At 45.1% G+C, this 27,112-nt stretch overlaps 1 protein-coding gene across 11 annotated transcripts in view; it reads left to right on the top strand.

The window, feature by feature from the left end:
* Window positions 1-27,112, top strand: part of WNK2 (WNK lysine deficient protein kinase 2) — a 1,473,871-nt gene that overhangs the window by 892,795 nt on the left and 553,964 nt on the right. For all 11 annotated transcript variants that reach the window (XM_069643592.1, XM_069643590.1, XM_069643588.1 and 8 more), the window contains 2 exons: window positions 13,959-14,004; window positions 20,063-20,182. In XM_069643592.1, the coding sequence (XP_069499693.1) occupies window positions 13,959-14,004; window positions 20,063-20,182 (166 nt within the window). The remainder of the gene's footprint in view (window positions 1-13,958; window positions 14,005-20,062; window positions 20,183-27,112) is intronic.

Raw genomic sequence — 27,112 nt, 5'->3', positions numbered from 1 at the left:
GAGTTTCAAAGAAGGTGCCCGCGCGTCCCCCCCGTGGCCAGGAAAGAACTTCACGTCCCTCAACTTCTCCTGGAGGTAAAGGCGATGCTCAGAAAGGGCGCCATCGAACTCGTCCCAAAGAGGCTTCGGGGCTCCGGAGTCTACTCGAGATACTTCCTCGTGAAGAAGAAGACGGGAGGATGGCGCCCCATCCTAGACCTGCGACGTCTGAACAAGTTCATCAAGGCGCAGAAGTTCCGGATGGTCACCCTCCAGCACGTCCTGGGTCAGCTGGAGGAAGGAGACTTCCTATCGTCGTTGGATTTGGAGGATGCCTACTTCCACATTCCCATCCTAAAGGGGCACCGAAAATTCCTCAGATTCGTGGTCCAAGGGCGTCATTACCAGTTCAAAGCCCTTCCCTTCGGACTACGGTCGGCACCCAGGGTATTCACCAAGTGCCTCGCACCGGTGGCGGCGCAGCTGCGCCGCGAGGGGATTCACGTCTACCCCTACCTGGACGACTGGCTCATCCGCGCCAAGACGAGGGAGCTCGCCGTGGTCCACACGGCAAGGACCGTCCAACTCCTCACGGACCTGGGATTCTCCGTGAACTACGCCAAATCCCACCTGGTGCCCGCGCAAGTCGCACTGTTTCTGGGAGCGAGGCTCGACACAGTGTCCCGTCTGGCCTCCCCGTCGGAGGAGAGGACCAGGACCATCTTGGGCAAGGTGCAACGGATGTTGGTGGCCGACGCGGCCAAAGTGAGGTCCATCAAGTCCCTCCTCGGGATGATGTCTTCCTGCATCTACCTCATCCCCATGTGCAGGCTCCGGATGCGCCCGTTGCAAGAATTCCTGGATGCGCGCTGGATCCAGACGACGGGCAGCTTCGAGGAAAGGATCAAGCTCGACGAGAGTTTCCGACGAGCGATACGGTGGTGGGGCACCCGCGCGCTTCTGACGGCGGGCATGGACTTCCAGACCCCAGCCCACCAGGAGACTGTGACCACGGATGCCTCCCTGGAAGGGTGGGGAGCGCACACCGAAAATCTGCACGCAAGGGGACTCTGGCTCCCGACGGAGAAGTCCCTGCATATCAACGTCTTGGAGCTCCGTGCAGTGTTTTGGGCCCTCAGGTCCTTCCTTCCGTCCCTCAAGGGCAAGGTGGTGAGGATCTTCACCGACAACACCACCACCATGTTTTACATCAGGAAACAGGGCGGAACCAGGTCCCCAGCGCTGTCCAAGGAGGCGCAGGACCTGTGGCATTGGGCCGTCGCCCAAGGGATTTTTCTGGTGCCATTTCATCTGGCAGGGATAAAAAACACCGTCGCCGACTCACTCAGCAGGGAGCTGCGCTCGTGCCACGAGTGGGAACTACGGCAGGATCTGGTGGATCGCCTCTTCCGACGGTGGGGCACACCCCAGATCGACCTGTTCGCGACGGCGACGAACACCAAGTGCCGGAGGTTCGCCAGCAGGTTTCCCCAGACGAGGAGCATGGGCGATGCTTTCTCGTTCCCCTGGGACGGCCTGTTCCTCTACGCGTTCCCTCCCTTGCCTCTGCTAATCCGGCTCGTCAACCAGCTCAAGAGGTCACGGTGCAGGATGATCCTCGTCGCACCTGCGTGGCCGAGGCAGATATGGTTCCCGGACCTTCTGGACTTGTCAGCGTCCCCGCCGATCAAGCTGCCGGCGGACGCGGATCTACTCTCCAGGGTAGGAGGCGCCATCCTCCACCACGACCCGAAGTCGCTGAACTTGCAGGCCTGGCTCCTGCAGCGCTAGAGTTTGGAGGATACGACATACCGGCCGATTGCAGAGAGGTTCTTGCAAAGGCCAGGGCGTCCTCGACTCTTAAATGCTACGGACACAAATGGAAGAGGTTCTCCGTCTGGTGCCACGCACAGAAGATTAACCCTCTACGGATTACGGCTCCCCAAGTACTGCCGTACCTGCTGACGCTGGCCAAGGCTGGTCTGGCACACGCGTCCATCAAGATTCATCTTGCTGCGATCTCACGATACACCAGAACCACGGGGCGGACGTCCTTGTGGTCTCATCGTCTGGTGAAAGAGTTCATGAAGGGACTGTTCAGATCGTTCCCGCCGGTGAAGGCTCCGGCCCCGGCGTGGGAGCTCAACGTGGTGCTGACCAAGCTCATGGGACCTCCGTTCGAGCCTCTGCACTCGGCCCCGCTGAAGTTTCTATCGTGGAAAACAGCTTTTCTTGTGGCCATCACCTCCGCACGACGAGTGGGAGAGATCCAGGCCCTTTCCTGCAAGGCCCCGTACTTGACTTTCCACGACACGAGGGTAGTGCTCAGGACGCACCCCTCCTTCATGCCCAAGGTACCGTCGGACTTCCATCTCAACGAACCCTTGGTGTTGCCTGTGTTCTTCCCGTCGCCTTCGTCGCCGGCTGAGAGGACTTTGCACTCGCTGGATGTAGCTAGAGCGCTGAAGTTCTACGTGGACCGCACGAAGGGTTTTCGGAAGACGTCACAACTCTTTGTGAACTTTGGACCTGTCAATCAGGGGAAGGCTCTCTCGAAGGCTTCCATCTCCAGATGGCTCTCCGGCTGTATCATGTACTGTCACCGGTTGGCAAACCGACCGCTGCCTGGCCGTCCGAGAGCCCATTCCACCAGAGCGATCGCAGCTACCACGGCGTTCCTATCTGGTGTGCCCCTGCTGGACATATGCAGGGCTGCTACGTGGAGGTCGACGCACACCTTCACGAAATTCTACTGCGTCGACCGGGATTCCAGGGAGGAGTCCAGGGTCGGCCAAGCAGTGCTGCGCAACCTGTTCGCCTGAGGTGAGCCTGGTGAGGAGGTAAGATGCTTAATGTTGAGTTGATGTGATGCTTAATGTTGAGCCTTTGCCACCTCCCGTGGTTGTGCATGTGTGTACTGCTATGTATTCTTTATTCATGAGCATGTGAATCCATGCCAGACCCCATGCTGGAGAAGGAACAAGTTACTTACCTGTAACTGTTGTTCTCCAGCATGGGTCTGGCATGGATTCACATGCGAACCCTCCCGCCTACCCCTCTGCGGCTCTTCACTTGGTCATACTGCCACTTCACGTGCTTCCAAATCTGAAGATGGCTGCCGGAGGCGGTGCTTAGGTAGAGGGCAGTCATTGGCTGTGGTCAGTATGACGCAGAGACCAGTGATTGGTTATTACTACGAAAGACAGATCAGAAACGAAACTGATACTGGTTTTTTCTTTACCGAGGATTCCCAGCCTGACGACGGGGAATATTCATGAGCATGTGAATCCATGCCAGACCCATGCTGGAGAACAACAGTTACAGGTAAGTAACTTGTTCCTTAGGGACTGAAGTGGGTATTTCCGGACACAACCGAGACAAGACTTCATAATTTGGACATTCTGGCAATTTCATTTGTTTTCTTGGAGGCAGGTTATCACCTCTTAGTTTTAGGGGTAGAAAGGCATTTTTCAAACCCTTTTTCATATAATAAATGTTTCTGCTCAAAAACATGCAACCATTGTGTGCTAGCCTTACTTCTGCACCCTCACATAGCACTAAGAAATAGTTGGGAGTTGCAAAACTAGAAATGGGACAAGAGCTTGAAGGCAAAGAAGAGAATAGAAATACACATAGAGTACAGACTACTATTTAAGTGGGAGACAGACTTCACTGTAATGCACCACCAGAAGAAAGACTTGTGTGTGGTCATAATCCTGAAAGGACAAAATACCAAAGATAAAGAAGCAGGCAAATGCTTGCAGTAAGAACACATTAAGAAACCTCAGGGTTCCATGTGTTAAAATAGCAGCAAAAATGGTCGTTTACACAAAAAATCATGGCAAAAAGGCTGTGGATTTGCCGCCGCAAACTATATAAAGGATGCGGGGGACACCCCCGCAGACCCATTATACCATTTAAGGGGAGCGGAGGACTCCCCTGCAACTCCTGCTCCCCTTAAATGGTATAATGGGGTACACCTTTACCGGGTCAAACCATGGCAGGTTTTGTAAAGGCGAAATCTTTGCCGCAATTTTATTACTGCTTACCAACCTCAGTACGTATACGAGTTACATAATAATCTGCATAATAAACTCTACAAAAAAGAAATGATCGAGTGTCAGAAAAAGTGACGTATCTATTAAAAGGGGGGGGGACACCCACACATGAGTGAAATCCTAGAACTCCTGAAAACAGTCAACTTCTAGAGTTGATCAGTGACATAGAGTGGGTTCCATTGAGTGGATTTCATTTTTGCCTTCTGGTTTAGGCCCAGGTACTGTCTCAATAATGGCCTTATCAGTCTGTGGTTACACTGAAACTAACGAGTTCCCAAGACAACCGCAAAATGGAATGAAGTGATGAAAACAAGAACAATGTGCTGGATTTCTAAAACACATCAGTACTTTTTTGCATATCAATCTTGATTGTAAAGTCTATAGTTACATTTCTAAGGAAATGTTAGTTCCCAGGTGCGTTCCTCACAGAAGCATGATGCACCCAGTGGTGCCCCGCCTGCGTGACAGGCAGCACAGTCCGGCATGTGATTTATTTTCATGTGTACTGTGCTGCTAGTCTCTGAGCAGTTGCACATCGCCCCCCTTTGCATTTATTTTTTTGTCACTGCCTCCCATTGTACATGCAATGTAAACGCGCTGCCTTACAGGAGAGTAGTCCTCTCCTGTAAGGCAGCGTGTTTACATTGCAGTGGGGAGGGGCTTCTGGTCCTCTTTGATTTGCCCTCGATTGCAGTTACTGTGCGACAAGGGTCAAGCAAACATGAGTGTTATTGCCTGGCTAAACTGCCCTACAGTTGTGGGGCCAGCCTGCATTTACTTAATATGGCACGGCAGTTTCTACTTGACATCAAGGGAAAAAGCAAATATAAGTGTTATGTTCATGCTAGTCTGCATTTACTTAATGTGACATGACCTTTCTTACTTGGCATCAAGGGTAAAGCAAATTTAAGTGTCATTACAGGACTAGCTTTGCTTATGGTATCAGTGTGTATTTACTTTCTTACTGTGGCTAGAATGGCCTACATTGATGGCTCTAGATCAGCCATACATATACTTTGTGTCATGGCATTTTTGTACTTTGCATTAAGGATAAAAGGAAATGAAAGTGTGATTACTTGGTACATTGGCCTATCTTGGTATAGCCAGTCTGGATATGCATTTTTTTGAGGCATGGCATTTTTCTACTTGCTGGGAGTCCTTATAGGCTAATACTGCCATATATTTGTGCAGTATGCATGATCATGTATGGGCACAGACAGCATGAAAATGTTTTATATACAGGAATGTGTAGTGGACAAAGGCATAATGAAAATGTGTAGGTAATGGTCCTTTGCAATGTTGGTAACTTGCCGCCATTGGGTTTGTTAATGTGCTACCACGTCAAATGTATTCAAAACTGGGTGGTATTTGACCAAACGTTTCACAGAGTGCTGTACAATATGTTCTCATATTAGACGAATACATTTATGCCCCTCAAAAATTCACCAGTTACCATTGGATGCACCGGTACCAACCACCCCATCAAAGGTGCACCAGCTCTACAGGAATGGATACAATCTTCCTGCACACATAAGGATGGATACAAACTATTTGCACTTTCGCAAATTACTGAAAACCCATATCTTCAATTTATATCAATTAGTGACTCTCTCACCAATCAGTAGTCGTCAATTGTATCGTGTCATCTAGGTCTCCATGTTGTCTCACTGTCTACATGTCTCTGCACCCGAGGCTTGCAAGCTACCGGCGCAATACAAATTAATAAATGAAAATAAATAAATACACTGCTCAGCTCGCAATCCACGTGAGGGGAAGAGGTTTAGGATGTTTAGTGTAAAAGAAGGTGGATTAAGGATAACCAGAAAGAGGATTAGGGAAAGGTTATGAATAGATTGTGTAGGGATAAGTATCGCGGCTGATCATTACTCCTTTAGTCATATGTTTCACAATCACTCATTCACTGCCTCTAGCACACATACACCTTACACACACACACATGAGCTGATTTACTCACAAGACTCCTTCAATAGTGCCCCCATGCCTGCTTCATCACCAGTCTCTCTTGACCAGATCAGTCTTGTGAGAAGGGCAAACCAGGTACCGTTGAGCATACCAACACGTGACAATAATAGTAAAGGATACAATGCACTTAATGGACTATATTGTTTACTTTTGTTACAGATGGCACTGGAATTGATTTTTATTAGAATGTTTGCGGGCACTGTGGCCATCCCTCGCCCTTGTCAATCCTCCTCACTAACCTAGGTGTCCTTACTCCCTGGTTAGTGCTACTGAATGTCGAGCCCTGCTGTCTGAAGCTGAGTTGAACTACTGAAGAGTACCTAAGAGCTGGCTCTCTATAAACCCACAGGGACACCCTAGCTGTCCCTACTCTATCTAGTTGGTGATCTAATGGGGATTTGTATAGTGCCTTGCAAATACTCTGATGGATTTGGGCTTCGTCTCTCATGCTCACTGCTCCCTTTTTTCTTTTGATCTTCTCCATCTCACTGCTCCTTTCATGCTATTGTCCCTGTGATGATCTCACTCCTCCTAGATACTGCTGCCACCATTTGTTGTTACTCATCCTTCTCTCTTTGATTCCCTCCTCCCTGCTCCTACTACTCTGTAATGATGCCTACCCCCGGAGCACCAGGCCAGGCCCAGCACCCCCGAAGCAGGCATCATGCCCTCGGGTAAAAGCCCAGCAGCCCCTTATAGGGGCTCTTTGGACTCAGTCCTGGCGCCTTTGGCGCCAGGCTCATGTTGGACATCAGTCCTGGCGCCATAGGCGCCAGGCTCATAAAGGGAGGTGTTTTGTGCACTTACCTGATGCAGACCATGCTGCATGCTTCAGGCCTCCCTGAGACCTGAAAGGGACTATTTTTTCATAGGGACTATTTTTTCACTGGGGCATGGCCAGGGAAGGATACATACCTAGTTGTGGAAGGATACATACCTGGGACTTCTTTGGAGGCTATTTAAGCCACGCCCCGACAGCAGCTCATGCTTCGCGTTGTTCTGCTTCCTGCAGCTTAACGCTCACCGTGTCTGCTCCTGCTCCTGGACTCCAGCCGCGCCCGCCTCGAACCTGGAAGACCTGCAAGGAAGGAAGAGAAGAGAAAGGTGAAAACCAAGGACTATTTCAAACTTCTTACCTGCATCCGGAATCTTCTCGCCAGCATCCCTGAAGAAAGACTTCCATTTAAAAGCATTGCGTTGCTCGCTGCAGCGCCACGCTTCACTCGCCTGTCCTCGAGACAATTCCCGGCTCCATCGTGGCTGTCAGCATCGGACGCCACATCTCTGCACCTAGGGGAGAGAGGAAGAAACAAAAGGTGAGCAGAAGGAACACAGAAGGAAAGCCTGATAAACAGCCACAATGCTTACCGGTTTTCTTCCACATTTCGGTTCGGCGCCGCCCCGTTGGCAGGTACCGTACCCCGGCCCCTATGGGGAAAGGACAAGAGACATTTCTGGGGAATGGACATTTAGAGGGATCGCCCTCATCACTACTCACCTTGGCAGTTTAACCCCTCGACGCATCGCCTTCATTCTGCACCTGAAATAAAGGACAGATCACAGGTTAGAAAGACAACATAAAGGGGGCCTCACTTGAACTTTCAACTTTCATACTTATGGCGCATCGCTTAGGAAAGTCAAGTGGATTTTGCCAGCGCCATTCTGAAAACCAGTGAAGTAACTGGACGAACGCGCGCCCCTGCACCAGAAGCAGGATGGAGAGTTCATCCTTCCAAACCATAAGGTGAGCTTAAACCGGGGTTTGGAGGAAGTTAGAGAGGAACGAAGGGGGAAAGGGGGGAGCTAGCACACTATTCTGCAGACTGTTAATCCCCTTTCTCATCTGCAGAAGGATATTCCTACGGGCCAGGCAAGCACGATTTGGAGGTCCTGTCCAATCGGTGTTCCGGGTCCTGCGCATCACGCTAGAAGAGGCTACAGCAATCCAGACTAGACCAGCGTCCTCGTAGGAACCAGGTGAGCGTTACATACTCCCTCCCCCTTACTACTACTCCTACCCCCTTCTCCCCCTCAATCCTATTACTTCCTGCTCCACAGCACTTCTACCCCCTGTTCCACACTACTACTCAACCACCCTTCTTTCAACATTTGCTTTCCAGAATCACCTTGCACTACCTTATGTACACACTCACCACACAAACATGCACACTAAACCTGCAGAACTATAATCACTCTTAACCAACTCACCGGCATCCCAAATGTTCTTCACAGGCCACCTTCCCTCCTTCCTCTTGCTGGTCTCTCGGCCGCTCTCCACCTCTAACCTCACACCTCACCCAAACCAAAAGAAAACACACTTCCTGTTCTCTGCTTCAATCTGCCTCCATCTGTGAGGATTGGTCCCCTTTCCCTAACCAGCCTGACCCTGTCTTTCACAGACGGGCCTGTATGCGCAAGGAAAAACGCGGGCGTGTCGTTCCCAGGGATGGCTCGCTGGGACACAGTGTGTCTATTAGTGCTCCAGCACCCAGATGTTTTTAGTTATCCTTGTTAGTCTTTTAGGGGGAAATGGGTCTGATTCTCCCCGCTTTCCCATTGTGTCTAGAGGGTCTGTCTGTTCCAGCTTGGACTCTGTGGTTTCCTGCAAGGACATTTGAAGATCCATGCAGCTCACTCTGTGCTGTGCTTTCGTGTCAGCAGAGCCGATGTATGCTGGCACTGCTCTTCCCTGCGTCTTTGCGAAGATTCTCTGGTGCATTGCAGGCCTTGTATACCATGGGTGTATTGTGTGGTATCAAAACATCTTTGTTGATTCTCTAGAACAGAAAGAGAGACTGGCAGTTATCCTGTACAAGAGTTATGGTTTGAGCTAAGTGGTCTTCAAAGAAAAATTTTTACACAAGCGGGGCGGTCTAGGGGGCAGGAATTGGGGTCCCCTCTGCGGAACTGGTCCTCGGGATTAGGTCTGGTTCTGGATTCCTCTCTCCTTCCCAAAACAAGTTCCCTCTTTCTTTGACATGATCAGGATACCAGTCTTGTCACAGTATACTGCATTTCCATTAGTGACTTAGTAACTCGGATTCTCCTTCAATTAAATGTATAGTCAACTAGCCATTAACACAAGGTTGCTTATCTGTATGTGCAGTAATGGGACTGCTGAGTGACTGGAAGTGCATCAGTTCTGGATTGTGGCTTCTTGGGCTGTTCAAAGAAGAACATTATTTTCTAAGTAATGCGGGAAAACATGTATTCGTTAGACATTGTGTTGGCTCAATTGTGTGCTGACTCTAAATAAAACGTAGTGTCAGATCCCTGAACCACAGGTATGCCTATGCGAGGGCACTATGACCTCCGATACTCCGGAAACCCAGTGTTGTCTGCCAAAGCACTCTGCTGTTTGTAGGAGCTGGGCTCTGCTCTATGTTGAAGCACAGCAGGATGGAGAATTCAGTTGTCGTGCTGCAGTCCCTGTTGACAGTGTATTTTCACATGCAGTGTGGGCTGCTGTGGTAAGAGCCACCTCTGCTCTGCCCAGCTCTTCTGACAGCAAGTGGCATGCCTTGCGCATGGCTGGGCTTTTGAAGCTCAGCCACACCCCAAGATGGTTGCTGTGTAGGCATGCTGGGAATTGTTCATCGCAGCCTACTTTTCAGCGAAGCATCCTTTGAAAATGTAGCCAGGTCCATGACAAGATGTCCCCAAGCTCTGCCTTGTGCCTGATTCAAGGTATTTTGTGTATGTTGTAATTGTTCATCACTAAGTGGATATTGCTAATTTAACGACCCCTCATATACAAACCCACCCCACAATTCTGGGACAAGAAACTGGCTGTATTGGGAATCAAAATGTATTTGTATTAAAAAAAAAAAAAAAATCAATTGAAGGTGGTACCCTAACATTATGCTGTGGAAATTGCCATAATGAAATGAACAGTACGTTTGTAACCAGTTTATAGAAGCAATCATTTTCCTCTCTTCAGTGAAGCACAATTCAATTCACTTCTTTATTAAATGACACCTTTAAAGTCTTATTTTCTCCAGTCAATAATAAGTATTGGTGTCGGAGAAAGGTTACATGGAAAAATCAACATCATGATCTTTGAATCGCAATTCACCCTTATTCACCCTTATTCATGCAATCCCACGTAGATGGAATACTGTGAGTTTCTAGCATATGCAAGTTGTATTAGACAAGTGTTTGGGGGCACTGTACTATCCATTTAGAAGATGCAGTGTAATGGTTCTTCCACTCAACATTGGAATATATTTCTTTAATTTTTCTAATAAAGGAATAAATACCCCTCCCACTTATCTTTTCATTGCAGATCTGTCCCAATGTTGCAGGGTCCTCTCCCTAACGTGGGAAATGCTATAGTTTCCCATGTAAAATAAATCTTGTTTGGTTTTGAATACAGTAAGAAATCAGAGGGCAGTCCCCCACTTTGCATGTTCAAGCATGCAGTATGTTTGTAATGACCCCCCCCCCCAGGGAAAGTTGGCTCCCAGTCTATCTTCTCCTAGGACTTAACAGAGAAACTGTTCTAGAGGGCTCATATCTTATTACATTGGGTAATTTTTGACTTTTTAAATCATTCTTGTAGGAGCTTAGCCAAGTGGGACCTTCACAAGTTTTCAAATGAACTCAGTGCAGTCAGCAAGCCATCTTCTGGTCTCTCCCTATTGGAAAGCTAGTCTCATCATCGTTAATGTGAAATCACCTCCATATAATAACAAAGCTCAGATTTCTTCCATTTGGTACAGGTGACCCCCCCCCCCGCAGTCTTAAATTGTGGAGATCATCTCATTCCCTGTGTTTCTACTTGTAGTTGGAATTATTCCCACACTGTCAATCTGACTTCATCCTTTTTGATTGGCCACGTCTTTTCATTGGCTTGCTTAATAGAAAGAGGCACTCCCATAGCTTACACTGCATAATATTCACAGATTGATACTATTTCTAAATGTTAAATGGAGGGTATGTACACTCTGGACACTTTTTTAAAAAATCAAAATCATATTTTATTCCAAGTTTAATAGTAGCAACATGCCACATCCCCGAAATAGACATTCTGGACGCCCGTAGTAATGTGTGCAATAAAATTATTAGTATTTATAGCTGTACATTTTTTAATCAGGCTTATGTATTTATCATCAATGGATGGTGGGGAATCTCAGTTGCAATGCACTTTTTCATTTGATTCTACATCCTATCTTTGTAGAGTTATGTTGAATATCGTTTTTAAATGATTTTCTGGTTTTCTTTGTTTTGTTTCCTTGAATTGTGAAACCTGTATCCATGCATGCCTTCTACTTAATGATTAATCGTTTTTGCTGACATGCCCTATTTGTTTGTAAAGCTTTTCAATACTCTTTCATGGAGGAATTTTCTTGGAAGGCCTAGTTTAGAGATCACATGATAAATGCATTCCAGATTTCTGTTGGGGGGTTTGTATTGTATCCCCAAATAAAGTGAGGCAGCATCCTGGTACCTCTTAACTTTCGATTTGGGCAGTCTATTTTCCCTTTTATTCTCCCCTACACGCAGGCCAGTGGAGGACTACCCAGGTGCCCCATGTGGACCTTTGAAGGGGGCAAGTGACTGTGGGGCTAGGGCAGATGGCTATGGGGCTCTGTTGCAGCTTGTCTGCTGATCAATACCTGCGTCCCTCAATGAGCCCTGATGGGAAATGTCAAAAGCAGATGAAACTACTATAAAATAAATGTATTACACCATATGGAGTGATAAGATTCACGAAGATGTCTCGTGACAAATTTCTAATACTGTGTGCCAGAAAGAAACCTGTTGTAGCAAAACGAGCATTAGACAGTTTTATAACTGGGCCTCACTTATTTGAATTATGATAAATTAAACAGAGTGCATACACAAGGAATAGCAAACACACAGTGCAGAAGTGAAAAGCTGAATGAAACCATGTGTGTTCAGTCACGCAGATGGCCCTATCTGCATATTTGAGCATGCTGTGACTTGTGGTAGGTCAGAAGGACAAACTCTGATGAGAAATTTCACTGGTGGTTTTTTTTTTTAAAGAAAAGGAATAAGGCCTGTCTTTCCCTAGTCTACAAAGTGCTCCTCTGTCGTCAGTGAATGTCTATAAATGAAACCGTCTACCGTCTGACTCTAACCAATCTGACCCTGCCACTATTTCTAACAACTTAAATTCAGGAGGACTTCTCCTGAGGGGTGTTGACTTATCTTTCAACCACTTTACAATTGATGATCTTCAGCTATTCTCTAGTGATTACTTGTTATCAGTTCAAACAGTTAATGTATTATTTTGAACTGTTCAGTTTTCTTCGATAAGGGTTGACCCTTTTCTCCTCCTGATGAACTTGTCACATAATTATCTTTTACTTCTGGGCTATTTCCTATTTTCCTGAACAGCTCATAGTCTTTGATCTCTTTTTGCTCTTTATCTTGATATGCATTTCCCAACTCCAGCAGGTTCTCTGGGTTCCTGCTTACGCCCAGCTCTCTTAGGCCTTTTTGGTATGAATTATTACGCGCTCGGTCATTCACATAGAATTTCTTTCAGTTCTCTCTGTACTGACTGTTGATTCCTATTCACTCTTACGTTTTCTCTCTTTTGGCTGTGCCGAGTATGAGCATTCTAATAATACTGGTTTTCATTCACTCCCCTGGGTCTCCAGTTATCACAGTTACCTTCCATTCTTAGGGCTAACGTCACCAGGGTTTTTGTTAGCTGTGGATCAGCTTCCTCTCCTCCTAAACTGGCTTCTCGTGTCATTTTTCCAGCCTCTCTTCCCTCCGTTTGTCTTGGATGGCGATTCGGTTTTTATGTTGTCCGCTTCTCTCGAGCTGATCGTATCGCAATGGTTTCAGTGTTGTTACTTGGACCTCTGATCCACTGCGGTCTTCCCATGGTCCTGCCACCGGTCCCTACTGTTCTCTGTGCTTCGGGATGACCGCATCCAGCTTAGGTTCCTCTGGCTTCCTGGATACAGGCGGTAATATGTTTGTTACCTCTCACTCTCTTGAGTCTGCAGGACGCGGAGTCCTTGCATTGCAGTCCCCCTTCCTCCACTTTTGAAACACGCTGGCTCCGCTTTCATTTCCCCAGGCTCCTCCCGCATTCCCCGAGGCTCCTCAACTTTTTGGATTGACGTAGTCATGGCGCTTCCCCTCTGTATAGCTTGGTTGATTTTTCTCTCTCGTAGATTCTCCTCTCCTCGATAAATCCTCTTCTTGGTCCCAGTGTAATAGAAGTTTAAAAGGTTTTCCATTTTGTGATGATAACACACATTGACCTTTTCTTCACAGATCTTTAAAGGTGCTATTTTGCCAGGTCCTCTAGGGAGTTCCTCTTGGGAGTCCTTGTCCACAAACGGGGAGTCCCTCCTGGTGAGGTCCCACTTGCCCTAGGGAGGGCATTGCATAGTGGGCTCACCTCCCTAGCCTCACAGGGCCGAATTCCCACGATTCATCACATACTGCATATGCTGAACAAGATTGATGAGAAATTGCAGCAATCTGCCATATAGAGTTGGGGTTTATTATTGAGGACAAATGGCGCACACTGCTTGCTGATGTGTTTTTTCATTCAAAATGTATTGTGCAACTCAAAGCTGCTCGCTTCATCGAACCAGGAAGAATGTACAGCTGTGTAAGTTTTGCTTGTATTTGAACCTGTACTTAACAAGCCCCTTGTCTCTGGCTGCCGTTCCCAGGTCGTAAACCCATACCCCATTTTAACATGTTTGAAAAAAGAGGATGGAGAGTGGAGATTGCTGGGCAAAGTACTACTGAAGTTTGCTTATAAAGTAACCTTGATTTCTGGGGAAATGTATTGATGGTAGATCCAATATGTTGCATAACATTCAATGAATACACTATCGATTGTATGCTCAACTAACGTGACCAATGGCAAGAAATGATGTAAACATTGATGGGAAAATGTCTATGTACTGGATTTCTTAACTGATATGTTTGTCTTGACAGGAGAACCAGCAGAATCAAGCAAGAACTCCAGTCTATCAACAAAATGGTAATCATTTATTTTGTGGCTAGAATTGTATTTCTCCATGTTTCAAATAAATTGTGCTCTATTTAAACTGCCAGTATGAATAGATTGTGTTGCATTATGCCAAGGTGAATGAATCCCTTGGTGAGAGCCTGTAGTCCTAATTGACTGGTGCAACATTTGCTGAATCTGAACTACATTTAGCTCACAGTTGTCACGCGGACCTGGTGAATTGAATTCATCCAAACACCAGTTTTGTTGGGATTGAGCATAATAAATTAACTCTTAATAAAGTGAAAACCTGTTTTTAAGAAATCTGAATCTTGTGTAAAATATTCCACGAGTCACTGTGCTGTCACCAAGCTAACGTTTTTGCTTGGTTTGGGGATTTGCCCAGTAACAAAGATCCTGCAATTAGTGCAAGTCCATGCTTATTTTGATTTTAAGGTACTAGGGTGTCCCATATGCCTGTTAACTTAGCCATGGCTCCCTGATGTCACATCGTAATGCAGAGTTCTGCATAGACATGCTCTGATGCTTGACGGCATTGGATCCATGGCTTTCTCCAAAGAGAACTGCACCAACATAGCCAGAGCCATCACCGGCTCTAGGCTAGACTACTGCAACGTACTCTTTCTAGGAACCTCCAACAAAAACTTAGAGAGACTACAAGTAATACAGAACAATGCTCTCCGGGCAGCCCAAGGCATTGCTAAAAGAGAACACATCTCTGAAGCCAGAAAACTAGCCCAATGGCTCCCAATAAAGGAAAGGATCGTATTCAAAGCCCTGACACTGACCCACAAGTGCATTCACCTCACTGCTCCAGCATACCTCTCTCAAAGGATCCACCCCGTCTCCACTACCAGGCCAACCAGATCACCATACACCAACATGCTCTCGGTGCCACTAGTAAAAAGAGTAAAAGTGGGCGGATCCAGCTTCCCCTCTCTAGCGCCCACTCACTGGAATGCCCTACCTCCCACTATCCGAGGGGAGGCCTCCCTCACCACCTTCCGCAAAACTCTGAAAACTACCCTCTTCACATAAGACCCAACACACCAGCACGAATACTTATCATATATGTTGTAATATACGTCCCAATGCAATATCTGTAACAACAGTATGATATCTTGTAGTATTCATAATGTGTTATCAATCGCTTTCATGCCTGTACCATGTAACTAAGCTATTGCAAGTAACAGCGCCTCAATGCCCCTGGGCTTCTTGCGCGCTATATAAATAAATAAATAAATTTCTCAAGCCGACATAACTGCATCTGTCTAGGAAGAACACTGGCACTTATGTGCGCGTTCCTTGGTCTACGCCCACCTGGGGGAGACAGACAAAAGGACTCTTGCGATACCATATTAGGTTGTTGCATGACTTTGCTAAAAAAATGTAGTGGTGTGGCTTTCTAGGATCTGCCAAATTGAAAGTTCAGTTGGTCAATACTTTGGGCAGTAACTCCATATGGCAATTTGGCATTTTTTCCCTCCACCCCTGAGCAGGATGAGGAGATAGAAATTGTAAAATGGCCCCCATTTTTTCGCTATGCAAAAGACTACATGGAGCCATTGTAAGGGCTACAAAGGTTGGTCTCTGTGCAGCCCCTTCACCACCTTACCCCATTTGCAATGCAAAAAGAGTCTGAATTTACACTTTTGGGTGCATTTGAAAAAATGCACAGTAATGATATTAAGAATTTCTGTACATTATCCATTTTCACCATCTGTATGAAAAGTCCTCCACTACCATTGTCACCACACCTTTTCAGAACAGGGACCTATCCCCTCATTAGTTTTGACAAATCTGAGGATGCTGTCCCTTCTCCCCTAGGGGGACTCCGCTCCCATGGGGCCAGCGCGGTGCGTCCACAGTGCAATCGTCCCCCTGGGCATGGTGCACCGACGGAGGATCACATGGGATTAGATTAGGGACGACTATGTTCAGAGAATGCGTTATGCCCCCACGTTAGTACCCCTAAACCCCTCTCAAATGTTCAGTCCTCCCTTCTTTTCAGAAGGCCAATATCTGTTGAGGTCAAGCTAGATAATCTAATATACTTGACAATGTTCAAACCTTAAAGTACAAAATATTCTACATTTGAATCTCTCATATACTGAGAAGATGATGATCGTGAGTCCAAGGATCGCCATAGAATGGGCGCTGTAGTTTCCCAAGCAACGTGATAGTCCCAAAGCAACTCCCTTTCCCAATGCAGGACTTTAAACATCAGACAGCTGAAATGCAAAGGAGAGACTATCCTCCAACTAGGAACCCAGTGACAAGCCTTGCTGGGGCGAGAAGGACAAGAGCCAGCTCGAGGGAAGCAGAGAGTGGGGGAGGCAGAGAACACAATCAAGGGCCCAAAAGCCAGGGCTGCTCACCTTATTGTCATCTGGACCCTCCGGGCATCCCGAGCACCGGTGAAATGTCTAGCATGAGAGGATGCACAGGGTTACCAGACATTTGGTCAAAAAAAATTGGTCGACCAGACAAATGGTCGAACCAATTTGGTCGAAAACCAAATGGTCGAATTTGTTTATTTTTTTTGAGGGGGTCCCCCCAACCCCCTTTTTTTTCTAAAAACCCATTTTTGTAAAAAACGAAAACCCGAAAAATAAATATATAATAAAAAAAAAATTCGACCATTTGGTTTTCGACCAAATTGCATCGACCAAATGTCATTCGACCAGTTTTAGGTCGACCAAATGTCTGGACACCGATGCACAGCCGGGCAGAAGCAGATGTCGGAAAAGTTGCTGCTGACTGCAATGAAGCCCCGAACATGACCAGCGCCTCAGAGTAGCTGCAGCCACTCTGGAAACGCTGGTACCTTTCAGTGGGAAGCAAACGGGTGCACGGGTAACCCGAATGAAAGTCTGGGGCATTGGGAACAGTGCAAGTGTGGGACACGCACTAATTCAAAAGTCAGAAACAAAAGTCAATCCGACCGTTGCGAGTCTGGGACCCGCACCCACATGAGAAATTGCAACAAATCAACTGAATATTGCAAGTCTGGGACCCGCACCCAAAGAGGACCAGTCCATGAGAGGACAAAGGCTTGGCAGGAGAGTATACCAAGCCGAATTGAATGTTGCGAGTCTGGGACCTCCACTCAAATAAGAAGTTTCATGAAAGCATAACTCCTTGCAGGAGAGCGAGCCAAGCAGTTAGATTACAAGTCTGGGACTCGCACTTAAACGTGCGATAGTCCATGAAAAGACCATTGCTTGACGAGAAAGTAAGCCAAGCGTTACTGCATATTGCGAGTTTGGCACCCGCACCCAAAATAAGTGAAGGAAATGTAGTGCGATAAATCGTACACTTGGCAAATGAAGTGTGCCAAATTGGTAGGATAAATAGCCAAACATAAGGGGGAGATTCTTGTGAACTATCTATTAACATTTTTTGTTTAAGTTTCTACAGGGCTGAGAGGCCCCAAAAGGAAGGAAATAGTATAATAATAATACTAGGAGAAAGGACCACAACCCTAACCTTGGAATCATACAGTTTAATTTATGAACCCTTCTTTATTCTCTTTCCCACTGGTTTTCAAAGGTTTTCTGAAAGTAATGTGGCTGCCTTCTTTTTTCATGGATTCAGGTAATTCATTCCATGCTTGGGCTGCTCGAACCGGGAAGGAGCGACCTCTTGCCTGGGCTCTTTTTTACGCGATCAACTTTCAAAAGGAATGCGTTTGTGGATCGCAGGTTTCTCAAAGGTTTGTATAATACCAACCTCTCTCTGAGATATAGGGGCCAGACCCCAGGATACACTTGTGAGCAAGCGTCAATCTTAAAAGCCAGTCTGGCTGCCACCGGCAGCCAGTGTAGCTCATTTCTGGCTACAGACACTGGATCTTTTTGTGATAGTTGATGCACAATGCATACTGCTGCATTCTGTATTCTCTGAAGAGTTTGGATCAATGTTTTACTCGCTGCCTCAAGAAGAGAGTTGCAGTAATCCAACCGTGAGAGGATGGCAGCCCTTGCCAGCTTAGCACAATTCTCCTTCGAGATCATTGGTCTAATCAATCTTGGGATTCTCAGATAATAGTTGGTGTATTTAACGATCAATTGAACATGTGGTCCGCATTGAGGTTTGCCTCCATGTAGAAGTCCAAAGTTTTGACCTTAGATACAACCATTATCTGACTCTCTTCTATCAAGAAGCTTTCATAGACCTGGCTCAAATTCTTCCTTGCTAGCCTCGAGCCATAAATCGTTAGCTCTGTTTGCATTCAAACAGAACCAGTTTGTAGACATCCAGTTCTAAATTTCCTGGTATATGTTTGTAAGCTTCCCCTGGTCCTTTGTAAAATTTCCACTCAATTCCATTGTGAGTTGAAAGTCGTCAGCGTAATTGGAGAAGAAGAATCCTAATCTCTCCAATTCCTGTCACATGCCTGGATATAAATATTGAAAAGCAGGAGCGAAAGACACGCCCCCTGCGGGACTCCACACGTCAGTAACGTTTACTCAGATGCATGATCTCCCCAGTACACCTTGGATCAGCGCCCTTCCAGAAATGATCTCACCCAAATTATTGCCTATTGCTTTTTTTTGATAAATGAGCAATGGAATGTCATTACAAACTAATATCGGATTGGTAAGTGGGCATCGCTGGCTTTTTTTCCCCTCAAAATAACGTTTTCTGGAAATGCCGATATAAGTGTTGTGTTGTGTGTATGGGATGCAGCCCACTAGTTGGTGCCACTGTGTCGGGCACAAAGAAGTCTGAAAGGAAAGGAGAGCTAGGCTAATAAGCCTTTGGTGTGGGCCGCACACCCAATTACCCACTAGGGGTTTGTTCTATATAGATTTGAAAGTAATAGTCTCTTGCTTATTCGTGTATTTCTTCACACTAAACAGTACTTCAAAATTATGATTTTTGTGTGTTTTATTTTGTAGATATAGACTTAGATTCAAATGAAAGTCATGGCCTATGCATTTCAGACTTGCCGTCCTTCCTCAGGGCCACTTTTTACTCGCCTGATCAAAAAATGTATTGTGTGACATCAATCACAAATTCTTTGAATACAGTCGTGGTATAACCAAACAAACAATTTCATGTATACACATAACAAAATAATATCAATCAATAACATGTATGTTGTGTATGTCACCCAGAAGACACCAGGCACCCCACTAGTAATTGAACTTTCTTTATTTCATATTTTTCTACTAATTACTGAAATGTACTATTGCGATTGGTGAGCAGTGTCACCCCTTTGTGTACATGCATGCCAAACTGTCAGTAGCACTTCTCATTAAAAGAACCCTATATATTTGAACAAACGGTTGGGATGCATTGAGCCGATATTCAGTATTCTTTACTGGAAGGTCAGCCCCTCAAGAACGTTGGTCCAATCTTTGATTATATAAACCAACATGAAGATGCTGTCAATTGACTGACCTGTTCTTGTATTTATTAAACTGTACCCAGGTTTGTATGTGAGCCAATTTTAGGCAGATATTACCCAATATATAAGGTTGTATTTCCAATGCATTCAATCACCTCAGATAATGATGTTTTATTTCATTATGGCATATTGGGGGATTGTAATAAACTAATTAAAAATGATGCAGCATGTTTATCTTTTTAAACTTTATTTTTGCAATGTGTCTGTTAAGTGAAGCTTATTCCAGATCTGTTTTTATAGACCACAAGTAAAATGTATTGTTGGTTTGGCATATTTTCCCCTACACTTAGAATTAATTTTATGGGCTTTTATTTTCCTAAATTGAGAGATTCTTTCCTACCATTAAAAATATTTTTTCAGAAACACATCCTAGTAGCACACACTGTAATGACAACCCAGCCATTTTCAGAAACACATCCCTGATTTCTCAATAAACTTGCTTAGAAAGAGGTCTTTATTTATTTTGATTGGCTTGGTCCGCTGATGGCTCCCATTGTGGAACCTGTCCTTTTTGCTGTGCTGCCCAAGTGCCTAATAGATTTTTCTTCCCTGCAATGCAATCCAGAGACTTGCCTTTCCATATCCATTCAAAACTGTTGCTAAAGACCATTTTAGGAGGGTGAATAAGTAACTTTTTTCTTTTGAAAATTGCAGTTTTACATACTGGGAAAAGATGGTTTATTGTGTGTCCAGTCGTAGAAACCGCATCTGCTGCGCTATCAGAGCTCCCGTCATCCGTTTCGATGCCGAACCAACCATCCGAAGATATTAAAGGTATACTATTACTTATTCATTCTTGTTTGCTTCAATATATAAATGACATGCATTCGAGAGTATGTTTGCATACTGTAGCTATTTTCGCCGCCCTTTACATTATTACTAGCCCTTTTTCTTAAGGGCGACGCAAGATTCTTGAAAAGTAGTGTACCGTGCGATTGTAAATGGTGGGCTATGGTAACAGCTAGTGAGGATGGAGTGTAGCCTTGTGAAATTGAATATTTCCCGTATTGCGGCATATGCCTTGCATCAGAAGAAAAGTATAATTTTTTAGATGGACTGTTCTACGCCACACCACATAGAATTATGACAAAATATCTGTTAATGCTAACCTTGAATTCTTTTAAAAATGCATGCTTTGTAACCTGAACTTTTTGAATTACCTAGGAGTTGGATGAGAAAGCTTTTGGTTTTTGATATTCCATCCATTTAGGAGAATTTTGGAAAAGATCAAACCTGTAAGGGCAGGTTGCGGCTGCCTAGGATACCGAAGCAAAGCTGTCTCGTTAGTGCTCTTTCCCTCGCTGGATGCCCGTGCAGTGCCGACATACTTAGTACCTGTGCACAGTCTGAATGCTTCTTTTGATGGAAAGAGAGCGAGACCATTTTTCAGTCTTGAAACCTGAAATCTACTGTTTGGTAGACTGGCCCACAACACAGATTAGACCCACCTGCAGGACTACATTAAGAGTGATCCCATCGTGGCTGCTCTTTTCATTTAGTTTTCAAGGCCAACTTGGGTCCGTCCGTATTATTTGGTAGGGTGGTAAGTCATCCTCCCAAGGTGTTTGTCTATGCCTTTTTGATTTATCAACTACCTGTTACAGGACCATACAGATGACTTTTGACTGTATTAAATAAAATGCTTGGTCCTCTGTTATCTGGCAAAGAACAGAGTTGATTTTATTTGTAGATTTTGACATTTGCACCATTTGTTTAACTAAAGACTGCAATACACGTACCCTTTTCTTTGTGGTGATAATCCTAGAATAATCTGATGGGAGGTTACATTGAATTTTCGCTCTTCATGATTGTGTGCAACTTCCCATGATATTTCACCAGGAGCTAGTTCTTCAATGCAAGTTTTACCCTGAAGGGGCACTGACTTTCTCATCATTTGGTTGCCGGGTCAGTTTAGGACTTTATGGATTCCAGCAGCATTTCTCTTAAGTACTTGTTTTTTTTATAGCACTTGTATAGCACTAACTATAGTTGGTTAGCTCTGCGATGTTTTTGCAGAGCTTTAAATGTTGGGGGTGATTTAACCAATTACAGGTACACGGTTTATGGAAAACTGAAAAATATGGCGGCCCTGTTGTAAATTAGAGATGGAATACAGATCTCAGCTTAGGAAGTTGATCTCTTATGGCTGTTGAAATCTAGCCCTATTCAGAGCTGCATAACACTTTCTTTTATTAAAAAAAAGCATTCCATCACAATGCTTTCTCTTAAGTTCATTTCCTAGATATCTGTAACTGCTGGAAAAATACTGAAAAGATCAGTGAAGTGTAGGGAGAAAAGGGTTGTAGACATTGTTTCCCATGCTGGTGAGATCTGTGACACCCTGGCAGTCCAGGCAAAGACCAACTTCCAGTTGGGCCCTTTTACGGTCCTCTGCCCCTTGCCACCATGATCGATCAGCCTCTTCTAACACTGTGTTAGATTCACAGTTAAAGTGATGAATTTGCCTTGTCAGGAAAGTGATTGAATTCTTTGAGGGCTTTAAAGATCCTCCCAAACTGCTAAATAGCCTTTACAAGATTGTCTCCTGCATTAGTGCCCAGGCCACTCTTCTCCCTGGGATGGGGGACCAGCCTTTTCTTTTTTCCTTTTCTTACGCCAGGCCTCAACCTTTCCTTTCTCTGCCATATCCTCAGGTGGAGCTTCTTCAGCTCTACCCCACCTGGGCCTTTTCATTAACCAGAGCTTCAGCCATCTCTCTTCCCACTTTGTCTGACCAAGGCTTCTACTTTTTCTCATTCTACTCTCTGGCCTGAGGTTTGGACTTTCTTCTCTGGGCTAAGCTTCTCAGCCCAACCTCTTCTCTTCCTCTCTGGTATTCCCCGCATTGGCTTTCATCCACTCTTCTTGCTTTCCTCCTCACAGGGCTATTTTTCCTTCCACATTCTAGGTTTTCGCTTTCACTCAAACTACCTCCACTGACTAGGTTAATTCATTGGTACAGATTCCCAGGCTTCTGCTGTGGATTCAAACAGAGTTAACTCTTTTGTTGCCTTGGAGCGCCACAACCTTGAAAATCAATGACCTGTGGGTTAGCCTAAGAATCCTGACCTCAAAACCTTACTTTTATTTGCTTTGTTTCCACCACACAATTGCAAGAGGCTTGCCTCATTTCTGGTTCCGGTTCAAGCAATCTCCTCATGTGATTGATTATCCAAGGGCCCTCCGACCAGTCATCAAAGACGTGCATATCTGAGCCTGCCTGTCAATAGAGGGGATGAGCAAGCTTATCATTGATGCTGCTATTGGAAGTAGCCCCAAGCTACAGTATAACATATATTCAATAGCAGACTTGAAAGCCTAGTATGATTGAAATGTTTTTTAAACCCTAAAGCCTTCAACATACTTGATGTAAAAGTAACATTATTCCTGTGAACCAATAACTTTATAAAATTACAGGCAAGAATGTTACTAACAGACAAACGTCTTCCTAAGCAAATCCAATTCCGCTGTAAACTCCAGATTTATAGGACTAAAATTGGTCATGAGTACAATAAAAATCATTTACCATTACCATTGAAGAGTCAGTACTATTGAGCATACTAACCTGCCCCACAAACTCCTGCTCTCAATTATTCCCCCTAGATGCAAGTCGACTAGTTTTAATTCATGGACCACAAATCCACAACATAACGGCACTGCTCTTTTCAGAAAAGAACTTGAGAAACAACCTCCTCAAAGAATCTTTCCTCCTGAACACCTAGGCAATCACGTCAACCCTCGCGCCAGATGACTCGCTAGACGCTGCATGGCACTTTCCTCCCCGCCCCCTGGTACAGCTATACCCCGCCTCTGTGCCCCTCTGTATCCTACCCCCACTGTATATCTGTTCTGTTACCCGTTATGCATCTGTACTGATGTATACCTCTGTAACGCACTCTGTTATGTATCTGGATTGTTGTATACCTCTGTAAAGCGCTCAGTTGCTTCTCGAAGCTAGGCCCATCCTCAAATACCGTACTGATAATACAGCTAAAATAACAACTATTGTTTTAACAGTGCTTGTATCACATGGCGAACTCACTAATTCTTCATACATATCTAAACTACTAGTATAATTGATTCTAAGTGATCTGACCGCGGCTGATTTTGCCGCGGCCGGAATGTTCTCATGAGAAAGGTGCGACCTACCAAAAGTTTGCACCTTTCTCATGCGAACACTTACATAATACGGGGGCTGCAGGGGTGTCTCCCGCAACACCCCGCTCACTATGCCGCACAGTATAGTGAGGGGGGTGTTGCGGGGGACGCACCCACAATTTATTTTTTTATTTTCTTTTTACTTACCTGCAATGCTACCACCAAAGGTTCGAACTTTTGGTTTTCGAACCTTTGGTGGTAGCATTTTTCGGTCGTTTTGTACGGTCTGACCTTTTTTTTTTTTCTTCCGGTCCGATCATACAAAACCCTATAATTCACTAGATTAAAAACCTGCATTACAGTTCATTTCTATGTCCAAACTTAAGCCACCATTTACCAATCATTCCTCAATCGCGTTGCTCTTTTGCAACAAACAAAAGAAGCTTCTGCTGCAGCTAAACTTAAGAATTGCTATGTAGATAGCGGCATAAGATACCTTTTATACACATGGCAGCAGTGCTGGGCACACACCATCTGTCTATGCCATTTAACACATGACTCTATATGGTAATGGCAGCTTTCAAATCAAGTTTCATGGAATCGGCTAACCCTCAGAAGTTGCTGCAAACTGATGCAGAGCTGCAAAACTGCCAATTTGCCGAAAGACCTTGCCTTGCAGATAACTTTAATTTGCTTCATCCTATTGCACATAAGGGCTTGAACCATGTAGTGACCCTTACTCATACCAACAGAAGTAATTCTTAACTAGAAACTGGCAGTGTTTCGAGCCTTGTTTTCAAAAGAACACCTCAAACAACCGACCGCCTCAAACATTCATCCCATTTTCCAGCTACCTTCCTAAGCAAGAGCTTTGGAGAAAGCTGTTGGAGGTAAAATCCAGATCTTTGTGGAGAGGATCATCAAAAGGCAAAGGTTCAGCCCAGCAGGGTCACTATATTGCACCTACTATCTGATGTGGACAACATCAGGAGGGTTGTGGACAAAGGCAGTGTCAGTGGCCTGATTTTTACTGTCTGCAGCATTTGCCATTGTTAAACTCCATATATACCTCTGCTGCCTATATTGATTTGGGGTATGCAAGATTACTTCTGACTTGCTGATGTCGTTCCTTCAAAATGGATGCCATCAGTTGACCTTACATTGCATGATTCTGCACCGACATCTGTGGAGTCCTGCAGAGGTCTGGGCTTTCACCATTCATTTTTTATGTATTTGTGCCCACTCATGGATTTAATTCTCATGCTAGACTCTTCCTGTAATGCTGACATCCAGGTGCTTCTCTGCTTCGATAGCAGCATCAGTGCCTCAGCAGAAAATGTTAGAAGATGTCTGGCCGAGATCAGGTTAATAGTCAAAAATAGGTGACTAGTGCATCTCACAAAATATGAAGTCTTTTTTTTACGTGAGGATGAAAGATGGGATGAAAGTCTTTTGTTGTGTTTTCCTTACCCTGTGCTAAGGTGAAGAATGTAGGGTCCTGGCCTCAAAATGCAACCCTGCATGTCAGCTGTGGTTACGTTTGGATCTTTTCAAATGATTCAAGAAGGATCCTGCAATTATTTCCCACAGGAGGTGGTTATTGAAAATAACTTTATATATGTCATATACCTAAATATTACAATTGCTAATATTTTGATGACTAAATAAAAGGGGTCGTATTTCCTCAGCAATACACATGCACCTGTGGTTGTCAGTATAAAGCTGAATTTAATTCCAGGTTTTGTGCATTTTATCCACAGAGCTGTTCATTGGGTAGCATTTACGGTCCATGAACCCTCGCCCAGTAACTTAAAGAGTACATTTTAGGCTAACGGTACATTTAGGTGGAGTGGTTGCTTCCTGAAAGTAATGGGACCTACACTGTTACTCGCTAGAGATACATTATTTATAATAGTTTTCCGTTCTCACTGTATGCTGTTTAGCACCAAATCGTCTTACTAGTTCAGTGACCCGGGAGCCAAGGAGTGTGTAAGGTGATCAAGCCTGACTACACATGGAATCCCCAAGAGAAGGGAAGAGTGTGGTGAGCTGCAGCATTAGTATCTCCAATCAGATGGGGTGGAGGTAGATTGGACTCGTTGTACACCTGACCGATAGTGACCAACAAATTCAATGGGCAAGTAGCCAGCAAGACTGGGCATGCATCCAAAAGCTTAAAGCCAAACGCCCTATATATGAACGGAAGCCATTGAAGGTATAAGGAGGGCAAGACTTTACCACATGCCAGATTGAAAAAAATTGAGTGAATTGTGGCCATAGGCCTGATCGCCCACAAAGTGACCAACATCCACAACGTTGTAGAGTAACGCAACTTTGGCATGAAGGAAATGAGCATTGCTGACAATCTGTAACCTTTGCTGTCCTGCTTCTAACATGCTACCAACTCTAGCATAACTATAATCGCAAACCTATAGTACACATCTGCCCCAACTAACTCCTAACTTCCATCAAAGAAGTGCCACGAAATGTATCATTCATGTTAATAGGACCATACGGACTACATGCCATGCTATGGGGTACATGCTTGGCTAAATGTGATGATTGTGCAAGGTATTTCACACACAAAATCATGCAAGTCCTCAGTTTATAGACTGGTAACTTGAGCAACAAATGAACTTGGTACCTAATGAGCACCGTGGTTCACCTGGTAATTAATAAGTAGGCTCAAGGCCCATTAGTGAAGGTGGCCACACACTGATTATTATCCATTTCTGATTTCTCCCCACTTAAGATCTGGGTTCCAAAGCTTCGGGGCAGAGCAGTACCTCATTACTGGCCTGCTGACGTATCCTATCTTTTCACCATGTTAAGAAAGACTCACAAAGCACAACCATTTAAAAAGGTTCCACAATTTTGTCATTTGTGATTGAGCTTTTTGCCTATTTCTGGGGCCAGTGAAAGTGGGAAGAGTGCTTGCAATAGCCATTGGATGTTAAGCTTGATATTCTTGGCAGGCGACAATCAGTGTCATTAACAGAGGCCTCTCTTGTGGGGAAGAGTGACCTTCCAACACTACAGAGCCCAGTAGGGCCGTCACCCATAAAAGCATTGACTCTACCCAAAACCCTTTTGAGTGCTTGCAGGACAATACTGAAACCTTTCTTCCCAACTGGGGGAGTCTGAAACTCTGCATGAGCAGACCCTAACCTACATCACAGAAAAAGGCTTCCCATTATTTTGCTTTGTCCACTCCGTGTAGGGACCTCAGACTCACGCACCCTATTACACGGACCCAGCAAAGTTATTTGACTCTGAAAGGCAATGAATCACACTTAGACCAAAAGTTGGAAATAAACAAATGGCTTGTTACAGGCCCTTTATTCACACACTATATACCGGCACTCACGACTATATAGTGGATTATACGTAAACATAGAAAGAGTGTCACGGTTAGTATGGTTGCAGAAGACACTGTCATCTCGGCCATCACAACACTGCTTAGTCCGAGAGCAGGTAGGCAGAGAGATCACTTGTTCTAACGGGGTCTGGAGCGGAGCGTCTTCCCTCTCAGCGAGACTGCATCACCTGTGGTCCAATTCTGTCGTTTTCATGAGGAATACCTCTTCTCTTTATGGGGAAATCCCC

This window comes from Ambystoma mexicanum, chromosome 2p (genome assembly GCF_040938575.1).
Source record: "Ambystoma mexicanum isolate Mex_15411 chromosome 2p, UKY_AmexF1_1, whole genome shotgun sequence".
In the NCBI taxonomy this organism is placed as follows: Eukaryota; Metazoa; Chordata; class Amphibia; order Caudata; family Ambystomatidae; genus Ambystoma; species Ambystoma mexicanum.
The sequence above is the reverse complement of the archived record's forward strand: the minus strand, read 5'-3'. Positions and strand labels throughout refer to the sequence as shown.